General features: G+C 41.0%; 1 protein-coding gene across 1 annotated transcript; it reads right to left on the bottom strand.

The window, feature by feature from the left end:
• Positions 1–454: 454 nt before the first annotated feature.
• LOC113017462 (low affinity immunoglobulin gamma Fc region receptor II-b-like) lies at positions 455–3,078 on the bottom strand. Its single transcript, XM_080293491.1, has 4 exons — positions 2,828–3,078; positions 2,211–2,649; positions 1,887–2,132; positions 455–1,351 (listed from the first exon to the last, which is right to left on the bottom strand). The coding sequence occupies exons 2-4, from the start codon at positions 2,353–2,355 to the stop codon at positions 1,209–1,211; spliced, it is 534 nt and encodes a 177-aa protein (XP_080149617.1). The 5' UTR covers positions 2,356–2,649; positions 2,828–3,078; the 3' UTR covers positions 455–1,208.
• Between the last annotated feature and the right edge of the window lie 8,614 nt (positions 3,079–11,692).

The following is an 11,692-nucleotide window of genomic DNA, read 5'->3' as shown; positions in this document are numbered from 1 at the left end:
GTGCTCTCTCTCCTCCTGTTTGAACCTCTGTGTACTTCCTGCTTTACTTTGCCCATCTCCCATCAGTGTTACGTCCACTCCTGCCGTGTCTTGTTATGATTATCAGTGTCACCTGTGTTCCCCGTGTGCATCCACTTCCCCTGATCTTCCCTCATGTGTATTTAGTCTCTGTTTCGTACAGTCTGTGTCGCGTCGTCTGTGTTCCCACCCTCCGTGTTTCCATGCCCGGTCTATTATATTCCAAGTCATAGCCTTACCTTAGTTTATTCCCAGTTTAGGTTTCTGTTTAGTTATTGCTCTTGTGCTGCCCTTATTCTGGTTTGCTTCTGTTGTATTCATCAGCCACAATAAAAGGCTCGCTTTTGTTTAAGTCCACTTCCTTATCACTCGTGTCTGCACCTGAGTCCTCCACGCACTTTCCACTCGGTCCGTCACAGCGGACCGTGACACTTCTTTTCAAACGTTTACTGTCCTACGGATAGTGATTTTTTACAGGAGACAAATAACAGGAAATTTAAGAGATGAATAGCTTTGCAGTCTGTGATTATTTAATAATAATACTTACAACACATATCATGCTCACCACAACAGGAAATATGTAAGAAATAGATTATAATAAAAAAAGAACACTTATATTGCATTGAAATATTTCAATGCAATTAAGTTGCAGGTCACCTACAACCACACATGCAATAGAAAGTGGTGGAATTTGCAGGTGTTTGCAGATATTTACAATGTTTTTTTCCTTCAAATACATCACAGTCTTGTGATGTATTTGAACATCACTGAAGTACCCACAGTGTTGTGGGTCCTTCAGAGATGTTTATCAGCATTATGGTGGGATTTTACAGGCATTTTTTCCAAAATGACTATTTTTTAAAACTATTGTTTATTTGTGCTACACATATGCTGTGGGTCCCACACCCAGTTTCACACCTTGGCTCAGGCGATTAGAGGATCATCAGGGGGTCCTTTTGTCCCTCTGTGGGGGGTCACTCCCACTAGGTTTATATCTGGGACTCTCCACCATTTGACCTTAGAACTGAAGAAGCTTCTCGGATGAGAGGTGAAACGTCTTCAAGCAACTTAAAGAAGTCCAGACGCTTTTCTTTGCAAGCTCCTTAGACTACGATGACCTGGATGACTGAGAACCTTCACAGACATGTTGCACAGTTTCCAGTATCATGACAGTTACATTTACATCTGGGTTAACAATTAGTTGCTCTGATTTTCCCACAGTGAAGAAGTCCCACGAGCAGCAGTAGAAGAGCCACCATAATGATGGTGAACACGATCCGTAAGATGAGGTAAATATGATATCCAGGCTCTGAGGAGGGGTCTGTCTCAGTTTCTGTGTGATTGCCAGCATAGATGAAAATTAATTAGATGTGTTCACCTTGGTTAATTACTTAATTCATTAATATCTACATTTCATACAGGCAAAGGCCTCAACAATTGCCAGAACCTGCAGTTCCTCTATTGCCCCCACAGACTGTCAAACTGTTAAAATGCTCAACAATTGGCCAACTAAAGAAATATGTTTATGGACTTGAATAAAAATGTTGTTTCTAGATCTTTCTTTCTTTCTTTTTTATTTTTTAGCTTTTCCTTCTCTTTACGATATTAACTCTGGTTATTTTATATATTTTCATAATCCACAAGTCAGAGGGGGATGTAATCATGTTGTTAGCCTGTTTGATGTTTACTATCCATGACAGAATTGGGGTGTTTTTGGTGGTTTTTGGTGTCTGATGTGAAAAGAAAATTGTGTGAATGAGAAAAATACAGTGAATTATTTTGCAATGAAAGAGTGTGTTTAGTGATGCAGCTTTAATACTCCTGGCATTAAAAAAGGGGGGAAAGTGTTGACTTCCTCAGTGTCTCACCTGTGACATTCAGCCAGCTCACTGGTGACTCTCCAGCTCCTGAAATGCTGCATTTGTAATGTCCTTCATGAAAATTTAAAACTCTGCCGATGGTCATGTATCCTGTGGAGCTCTTCCTGATGAGGATTCCATCTTTGTAGAAATCAGCTGTGAAGTTGGAGGAAGTTGTCTTGTTCCTGCAGCTCAGAGTCACAGCTTCTCCCTCCATCACAGGAACAGCAGGACTCTCCAGGATCACAGGACCAGCTGAAAACCAACATGTATAAATCTATTCAATGATGTGTTTGATTATTACAGCATATTGCTTACTAAATGGAAACTTACCAGTAACAGTGATGTTGATAATGTTGCTTTTCTCCCCTCCTCCAGTCTCACATATGAACTCTCCACTGTCGTCTGTATAAACATTTTTTATAAAGCAGGACGATGCTGCTGCTGTTTTCTCATTAGTGTAGCTGCATAATTTCATTTTCCCTCTCAGCTTATGTACAATATTATAATGAGAGACGCCCTCACAGTAAAAAGTTACTGACTCATATTCAAAGAACTGTGATCTGTTTGGAACAACACGAAGAAAAACTGCATCTGAGACAAAATAAAAGGTTCACATTAGTTTTATTTTTCAATAACTGAAATGTGGGAGCACAGGGTAAAATAAAATATCTCAAACTGATATAACTGATAAATGTTAATGTCAGTTTAACTAGCCAGTACTTACCAACTCTCTGATCATGTGCACAAAATGGGATCATCACACTCATTACTGAAAAGACAAAAAGGGCTAAACTTGTAAACCTACTGATAAATGTATTTGCTGTTTGGCAGTTTGTTATGGTTCCTCAACATGAAACTTTTAAACAACACAGTAGTTTAACAATGATACTATCTTAAACAGATTCCTTATATTTTAGTTTTAATGCGGGAATAAAAAAAATACTCACTGAGCTTGATGCAGAAGGCTCTGACCTCCATAACGTCTTGCAGATTGTGAACAACAGTCTCTTCCTGTGCGGCTCATTTCTGCTGCTGAAACAATATTTAGCATTTAAAAATAGCGTTCAAAGAAGCAGAGACACTCCTGTTGTTGTCACGCATCAGTGTTTCAGTTCACACTCACTGAAGGGAAAAAACAAGCTAATGCTTCGCTAAACCCAGAGTGACACTACTGTCTGAACACTGGAAAAAAAAATTGCACTGCTAATGGGTTCATTGTATATGATGAAGGTGCTTGCACTTATCAGTGAATTAACTTGTTTTAAACTGAAGCTAAGATTTGCAAGTATGAGACTGTGAGTACATCAAACAGAGATACAAATGTAAACCAGAACTTTATAGCAGAATACATTCTGGACTTTTATTTCAAACAATGATTTTTATGCAGATTTACCCCTTATTATGAAACCCTAACGATATACACTTAGGTGGATATAGGTTTTGACACGGACACAAGTTGTTTTTTTGTTTTTTAACCTGTTCACTTAAACATATTCCAGTCATAGTTATATAATAGACATAGACATAATGTGTAGACTCTCAGCTTTCATTTGAATATGATATCCCCATTCAAACTGGATGAAGGGTTTAGCAGTTTCAGCTCCTTAACATGTGCCACCCTCTTTTTAATGGGATCAAAAGTAATCGACCTGCTTACTCAAAGGCTATTTCATGGGCAGGTGTGAACAGTTCCTTCATTACGTCATTTTCTTTTAAGCTGATGAAAGGCCTGGAGTTGATTTGAGGTGTAGTCCTTGCATTTGGAAGATTTGGCTGTGAACCGAAAATATGCGGAGCTCTCCATGCAGGTGAAATAAGTCATCCTTAAGCTGTGAAAAAATCCATCCAAAAAATGCTACAGTATCAGGAGGAGCAAAATCTACAGTTAGGTACATCCTGAGGAACCTGAGCACTGGTGAACTTAATAAGAGAAAAAGACCTCACAGTAGGTCTAATCACAGAATAATTTCCATGGTGCAGAGAAACCTCTTTTCAAGGGCGAACCAAGTGAACAACACTCTTCAGGAGGTGTACTGATATCCAAGTGGACAATAAAGAGAAGACTACATGAAGATAAATGTAAAGGATTCACTGCGAGGCGCAAGCTACAGAAACGATTAACCTAGATGTAAATGTGTTCGTAGTGTCTCTTTAAACGTTTGTTTTCATGTTGGTTTGAAATAAAATATTGCCCGTTGTTGGTACTGCACCTTACAAACAAAGTGTGACAACACTATGTAGGGAAGGTTTCAAGGATGAGCTGAAAGTATAGACCCACGTGATTTGCTGTAAAATATTGTCTTGTCTCTGTGTTTTGTCAGCTCGTATCTAAGACATGAGCAAACAGCGGCACTTCACACTTCACTTCACAGAAAGTGGCATGGGCATCTGACTCAGCTGCTCTCTCTGAATGAGATTAAACCACTTCAAAAAAGGTTCATTGACGGTTTGCCGTTCATTTAAAACTTCCACAACAATATAAATGACAGACTGCCTCAGACTGCAGTTTCTCTAGTGTCCACTAGAGGGTAACTCCAGAAATGAGCCAGTGTAAATCATTGTTGGTCTTCTGCTAAGTCTCTCACCAGTGACCCATGAATCATCCAAGCAACAAAAACCAGATAATTCAAGGAATGATCCAGTTCTGTGGAGACATAATAGACAGCTTAGTAAAAAAAAAAAAAAAAGCACATTGTAGTCATGTTTTGTTAGCACTTTTTACTAGCATCCCGTCACAAAACCACATAATTTATTCCCATTTGTTTAGTTTCATTTATCCGTTTAATCTCCACCACAGTTTTATACCTGTTCACTCTTTCTCCACCCTCTCAGACTGAATGTTACATCTTCTGAGATGATAGCTGACATCATCTCTTGTAGTATCCAATCACGCTGTTAAATATAATCTTCATTTACTGTATAAATTGAACAGTCACTGTATTGTAAACATTTATTGTCCCAGTCAGTCCCTTTGCATTGATGGCAGCATGTGTTCATTTCAGTCCAACTCTGGCACCTGCAGTGACTCATGAACATTGCAGCATTTATTTTCATCAGCCCAAAAAACAATACATGTTTGTTGATGTTGAGTACATGAGTGTAATACTGCCATTAAAATCATTAAATTATGGATTTACTCATAATTTTTGTCACATGTTTAAATGAATAATGTTCTAAAATACAGCTTGAATTTTATTAGGTCATCAAATTCATTTATTTACAATTTTTTTATCTGCCTGATAGAGAAACTGGGGAGACCGCTGTTTAAATTTATTTGCAGCAAACATGGTTTGTATTATTATACAGACCAAGAGAGTGAACACAGCAATTATAATCAGACTGAATCTATGATGATTGTTATGATGCAATGTGTGAATGTGTGTCTGAACTGCACACAAAGAAATTGGCGTGAAAGAACAATTTCAATAAGTTTGCGTCATGTGAATTTTTGTATTTTTTTTTTTTTAAATTGGGTTCCAGAAGACGTTCATGTGCTTTTGGGTGTTTCTGTTTATTTCTGACTTTCATACTTCCCCTTTCTCATGGTGTACTATACTATAACTGATTATGTTGTCAAGGTGAATTAGTGTATACTCAAGAAAAATTATAATTTTAACATACAGTCTTAATCCTCTTAACTGATATTTTTACAGCCACATGCTGACTGTAGGTTTGTTTTAATAAGTTGTGTTGTTGTCTGACTCTTTATTGTACATTTTTGGAAGTGCATTAAGACAGCGGTCCCCAACCCCCGGGCCTCGGACGGGTACCGGTCCGTGAGTTGTTTGGTACCAGGCCGCGAGAGTGAGACTCAGGTGTGAAATGCATGGTTTTCAGGGTTTTTATCGGTTTTTAGCGTTATTTTGTTATCGTTTACTCTGTTTTCCTGGGTCTTTTCACGTGTGTTATGAATAAATCTTCTTTTTTTCGGTATCGGTACTAGTTTTATTTTGTTGTATTTATCCGCGACACCTTAAAGGCCGTTCGGTGAAAATATTGTCGGGCACAAACCGGTCCGTGACGCAAAAAAGGTTGGGGACCGCTGCATTAAGAGACTGAACTATATATTCAATATTCAGTAATGCAACATAATAATACAATTTAATAAAATAATTTCAATGTAAACTACATCAGATATTGACTATAAGTCATGTATGTTTTAATGTTGTTTTAATGTTTTAATAATCGATTTATTCTTCCTTATAGCAAAGTGTATGATCTCGGTGGTCTTTCAGTGTTCAAACAAACATACAGCCTCTTTTCACAGAGCTTTATAGAGATTTTGGTTATGCTGCAAATAGTTTGTCAGTCTTAAATAAAGGCCTAACCAACAATAGCAATAGAAATACTGAGGGATGGTTTAGAAACCAAACAGATATCTTACTTGAATTCACCACTGTACATGACAGATAGTTTTATTGTACTTTTTTTTTCCTCAATGTGCAGAACCACGGAAACACACATGCAGAAAAAGACAAAAGACATGCTGTGGAAGAGAGATTAATAAGAAGTGTGATTCAATGCAGAGAGATCTATTAACACATACTGAGTGAGAAAGGTGATTGAAGAAGAAACACTCAATGCATCAGGGAAATCTCCCAGCAGCCTACACCTATTTCAATGTAACTAAGGGAGGATTCAGGGTCACCTGGTCCAGCCCTAACTATATGCTTTAGCAAAGAGGAAAGTTTTAAGCCTAATCCTAAAAGTAGAGATAGTGTCTGTCTCCCGAATCCAAACTGGAAGCTGGTTCCACAGAAGAGGGGCCTGAAAACTGAAGGCTCTCCCTCCCATTCTACTTTTAAATACTCTAGGAACAACAAGTAGGCCTGCAGAGCGAGAGTGAAGTGCTCTAATAGGGTGATATGGTACTACAAGGTCATTAAGATAAGATGGGGCCTGATTATTTAAGACCTTGTATGTGAGGAGCAGGGTTTTGAGTTCAATTCTGGATTTAACAGGAAGCCAATGAAGGGAAGCCAATACAGGAGAAATCTGCTCTCTCTTTCTATCCCTGTCAGGACTCTTGCTGCAGCATTTTGGATCAGCTGAAGGCTTTTCAGCAAGTTTTTGGACATCCTGATAATAATGAATTACAGTAGTCCAGCCTGGAAGTAATAAATGCATGAACTAGTTTTTCAGCGTCACTCTGAGACAGGATATTTCTAATTTTAGAGATTTGTTTGACAACTACTCTTTCAAGGATTTTTGATATGAAAAGAAGGTTGGAGATTGGCCTATAATTAGCTAAGACTGCTGGGTCTAGAGATGCTTTTTAAGTAAAGGTTTAACTACAGCCAGCTTGAAGGCCTGTGGTACATAGCCGATTATTTAGAGATAGGTTGATCATATTTAAGATCGAAGAATTAATTAATGGCAGGACTTCTTTGAGCAGTTTTGTAGGAATGGGGTCTAAAAGACACGTTGATGGTTTGGAGGAAGTAATTATTGAAGTTAACTCAGAAAGATCAATTGGAGAAAAAGAGTCTAACTTAACATCAATGGTACTAAGAGTAGCTGTAGATAATATTACATCTGTGGGATGATTACTGGTAATTTTTTCTCTAATGATTAAAATTTTATTTGTGAAGAAGTTCATGAAGTCATTACTAGTTAACGTTAAAGGGATGGTTGGCTCAAAAGAGCTCTGACTTTTTGTCAGCCTGGCTACAGTGCTGAAGAGAAACCTGGGGTTGTTCTTATTTTCTTCAATCAGTGATGAATAGTAAGATGTTCTGGCTTTGTGGAGGGCTTTCTTATAAAGCAGCAAACAATTTCTCCAGGCTAAATGATGATCCTCTAAATTTGTGACACACCATTTCCTCTCCAGGTTACGAGTCATCTGCTTTAGGGTACATGTTTGAGAATTATACCACGGAGTCAGGTACTTCTGATTAGAGACCTTAGTTTTCACAGGAGCTACAGTATCCAGAGTCGTACGTAGTGAGGAGGTGAAATTATTAACAAGATAATCGACCTCTGTTGGGGTAGCGTTCAGATAGCTGCTCTGCTCTATGTTGGTACAGGGCATTGAAGATGATAACAGTGGGTGGAACTGAACCACCTGAACTGTTAGAACCCACTGTTCAATACAAGATTTTTCAGTACATTTATTTCTGTTAAAATATTTTTTTTCGGTTTCGTTTCAAGGTGGCATCATTCTGATTCCATAGTTTTTGTGATGTGGTTAAAACGATAATGATTACAAAATAGTGCTTGACATTAATGGCCATAGTTAACCCTTTAAGACCTACCATAGAACCAAGTCCGCCAGAGCTTATATTATATTTTTAAATGCTGTGGAGCCATTTTTGGGAGCATTTCAAGTTGCTATACATCAATACAACCATTATAGCCCAAACTTTAATAATATGTCTTTTCTTTTTTTTTTTTTTTTTTTTTTCTTTTTCTAAATGACATCAGAAACAGCAGTATGCGACATTACGTGATGGCAGAGCTTCAGTTCATCCTTTGTCATTTTTTTTTTTTTTTTTTTTTTTTTAATAAATAGGACAGGGGGAATGAATGAGAGAGAGAGGGGGAGAGAAAGAAAGAAAACCAAAGGGGAGAAGAGACGGTGAGAAGGGGGGGGGAAGAGAGACAAAAAAAACAAAAAACAAAAAACTCCTGGGTCACCTGTATGGAGAAAAAAAACAAACAAACAAACAAACAAAAACAAACAGAGGAGACAGCAAACAACAAAGAGCAACATAATAATAGAAAAACAAAGCACCATCACAATAAACTAGCTAGTCATAGATATCAGTATTTACTAAGTAATAAACGATATTGTGCAGCACGCAAGATAGACAGCGCACAGTGTGCTTTGAGGCAGCAGCCAAGAAAGCTGTAGTCCGCGTCTGTGAATACCCATGTGTGCATACCTGTGTGGATCAGCATGCTTGCATTCCAAAGGTTTCTCCATGTAATGATCTGCTAGGGAGTGTGGGGGGGCCACAGCCCCGTCCTCCAGGGTGTGAAGCGGGTATGGAGGAGATCAAAACTCCAGACATCCAGAGGCCCCCAGAACACAAGAGACCATGGAAGACCAACAGAGGGGCAGCCGCGCCACTGTCCCAGTAAGAGCTGAGGAGAGTCCCAGATGAGGGCTCACTCAGCAGCCGCGGAGCAGAAGTCAGGGGGAGTTGCAGTGACGCGCCCGTGAGCTCCGCCGGCCCCCAGCTGCGCCTGAGTGACCGAGCCCTAGGCCGAGAGGCCGGGGGCACCCCACCTCCAAAGGGGCCCGAGCGAGCCCCAGGCCCCAGGCCCCAACAAGCGGCCGCCAAGGAGTGAGCCGGTGTGTACCCGGACGCCCACCCCCAGACACAAAGAACCACCAACACACCGACACCTGAGGGAGTCCGCCACCGGCAGGGGAAGTGGTGGTGGGTGGAGATAGGCCTCCAAACCTTGGAGGGCCTGAGGTGTCCCCAGAGAGGTGGCGTCTGATACCCAACCTGACATATAGACACAGACATACAGGCACACACAGACACAAACATCCATTCCCACCCTCATGCTCTCATATGCACTCACTCCACACTCAACCAACGTGGAGACAGACATAAAGAGACGCTGTACACACAATCACACTCCCCAAGCGTACTCTACAAACCGGGTCTAGGTACCCTTGCCCCTGGAGGGGGGAATTGCACCCAGACCCAGGTGGTGTTACCCTTTTCCCTGCGGTGGGGAGAGGCAGACCACCCCGACTCCGCAGCAGCAGGGAGGCCCCACACCCCAGACCGCAGTCGGACGGCCAACTCCTCCTACTAGCCCTCCCGCTCCAGCAGGCCGCAGAGAATGGGGGTGGGAGAAGACTCCAAACCTCCCTCCACCCGCTCATTGTAGTGTTGATGCATATGTGTTCTAAGGTGCAATTAAAACCCAGGAGGGCATGGAGCTACCTGCCAAGGAGCAGCAGGTGAGCGCATAGTCCCTCCTGCTAACCCTCAATGACTAAGTGTATTTAAAATTGAGAGGTGGGCAACGACGTCAGGGGTGAGGTATACACCCTGATGGTGATTTGGACTCCGTGATTGTGCCCACCCCCAAGATCCTATATGTATGTGTAATGAGAGTGTGAATAATGTGAATGTCTAAGTTGTGGGATAAAATTGAGGCAGAGGCAGCCAGAAGGGGACAGGGGGGGGCCGGGCCCCCATGCACCCACCCGCCCACAACCCCGGCAACACACCAACCAGGACCCGAGCCCCCGAGGCCCGGCCCGGGCCCCAGCCCAGAGACGGAGCGCCCCCAGAACCTCACGCCCATCCCGGACCCACCCAGGGGCAGCCAGGTTGCCAGGTCAGTAACCCGCGTCCGTCAGCACAGACCCTCCCCTAGCCCCGCTGCACGCAGCCGCGAGGAAACAGTCACCTGAGAGCCAACAGAGCCCTCAACCGGACGTGACCGCTACCCCGGGTTGAGCCCCCCAAGGAAGATGCCTCCGGGGAACCCCCCGACGCCCTAAGCCTGTCCCTACCCCCTCACCAATCACAACAGTGAAGGCGGGACCAAACTATGACCCCCCACCCCCACTAGGTGATGGAGCTGATAAAAGGGGCCCAGAGCAATTGATCTAATGTGGTGGCAGAGGCTGTGTCAAGACTAATGTAATCTAATAGATAATTTCTATATTGGTTAGAATTAAGATTATTTTTATTTTTCCAGTTCATGAGGACTGTTTTCTTGGCTATGCATAGGGCAGTGAAGATCATATGGGCTATATTCTTTTCTGAAGTGACATTATCTAAGCTGCCCAACAAACACACTAAGGGGGAGGTTGGAATGTTACATTTCAGACATTTTGATAAGTCTTCACATATCTCGCGCCAAAACTTTTGCACTGGTGGACAGAACCAAAGAGCGTGGATGTAATTGTCTGGTGTATTTCTTTGACAGTGTGAGCAGTTGTTGGAAGATGTAAAGCCCATCTTGAACATCCGATGACCTGTATAGTGCACTCTATGAAGTATTTTGTATTGTATTAATTGCAGACTGGGATTTTTAATTAATTTAAAAGTTTTTAAGCAAATCTGAGACCAGAAGTTTTGGTCTAGGTTGACTGATAAATCTGCTTCCCACTTTGCAGTAGGAAGGGATATTGATTCATCTAATTTAGAAAGTGTTCTGTATATTTTAGATAATAATTTGGGGGATTTAAGAGTAAGAAAATGTGCCGCACTTAGTGGTGTTTGTAATTCAACTTGACTGAGGTTAAATTTCTTTTTTACTATGGATTTAATTTGTTGATATTCTAAAAACCTTGTCTTGTTGATCCCATATTGTTCAACTAGTCTGTCAAATGGAATAAATTCTGTTCCCTCTAATATATGTTCTAAGTATTTAATTCCTTTACAACTCCATTCTGGGAAATTAATCATATTATTGTTTTGTAATATGTCAGGGTTATTCCAGATAGGTGTACGTTTGCATGGGATTAATGAAGACTCCGTTATTTTTAGAAACTCCCACCATGCTGTTAGAGAAAAGCTGATGTTGATACTTTTAAAGCATTCATGTCTTTTGATGTTTGAGCTAATAAATGGTAGGTCTGAAATCTCTAGATCCTTGCATAGTGCCTGTTCAACATCTAGCCAGGGCTCAACTAAGAAGGTATGTTTTAACCATTCTGAGATGAACTGAAGCCTGTTGGCTAAGAAGTATTGGTGAAAATTAGGCAGATCTAATCCTCCTCTATCCTTGGTTCTTTGTAGCGTTTTTAAGCTAATACGCGGGGGTTTATCTTTCCAAAGGAATTTGGAAATATATGAATCCAGAGATCTGAACCAATCTTGTGATGGTTTGTT

The sequence above is a fragment of the Astatotilapia calliptera genome, chromosome 3 (genome assembly GCF_964374335.1).
Source record: "Astatotilapia calliptera chromosome 3, fAstCal68.1, whole genome shotgun sequence".
Taxonomy (NCBI): domain Eukaryota; kingdom Metazoa; phylum Chordata; class Actinopteri; order Cichliformes; family Cichlidae; genus Astatotilapia; species Astatotilapia calliptera.
The sequence above is the reverse complement of the archived record's forward strand: the minus strand, read 5'-3'. Positions and strand labels throughout refer to the sequence as shown.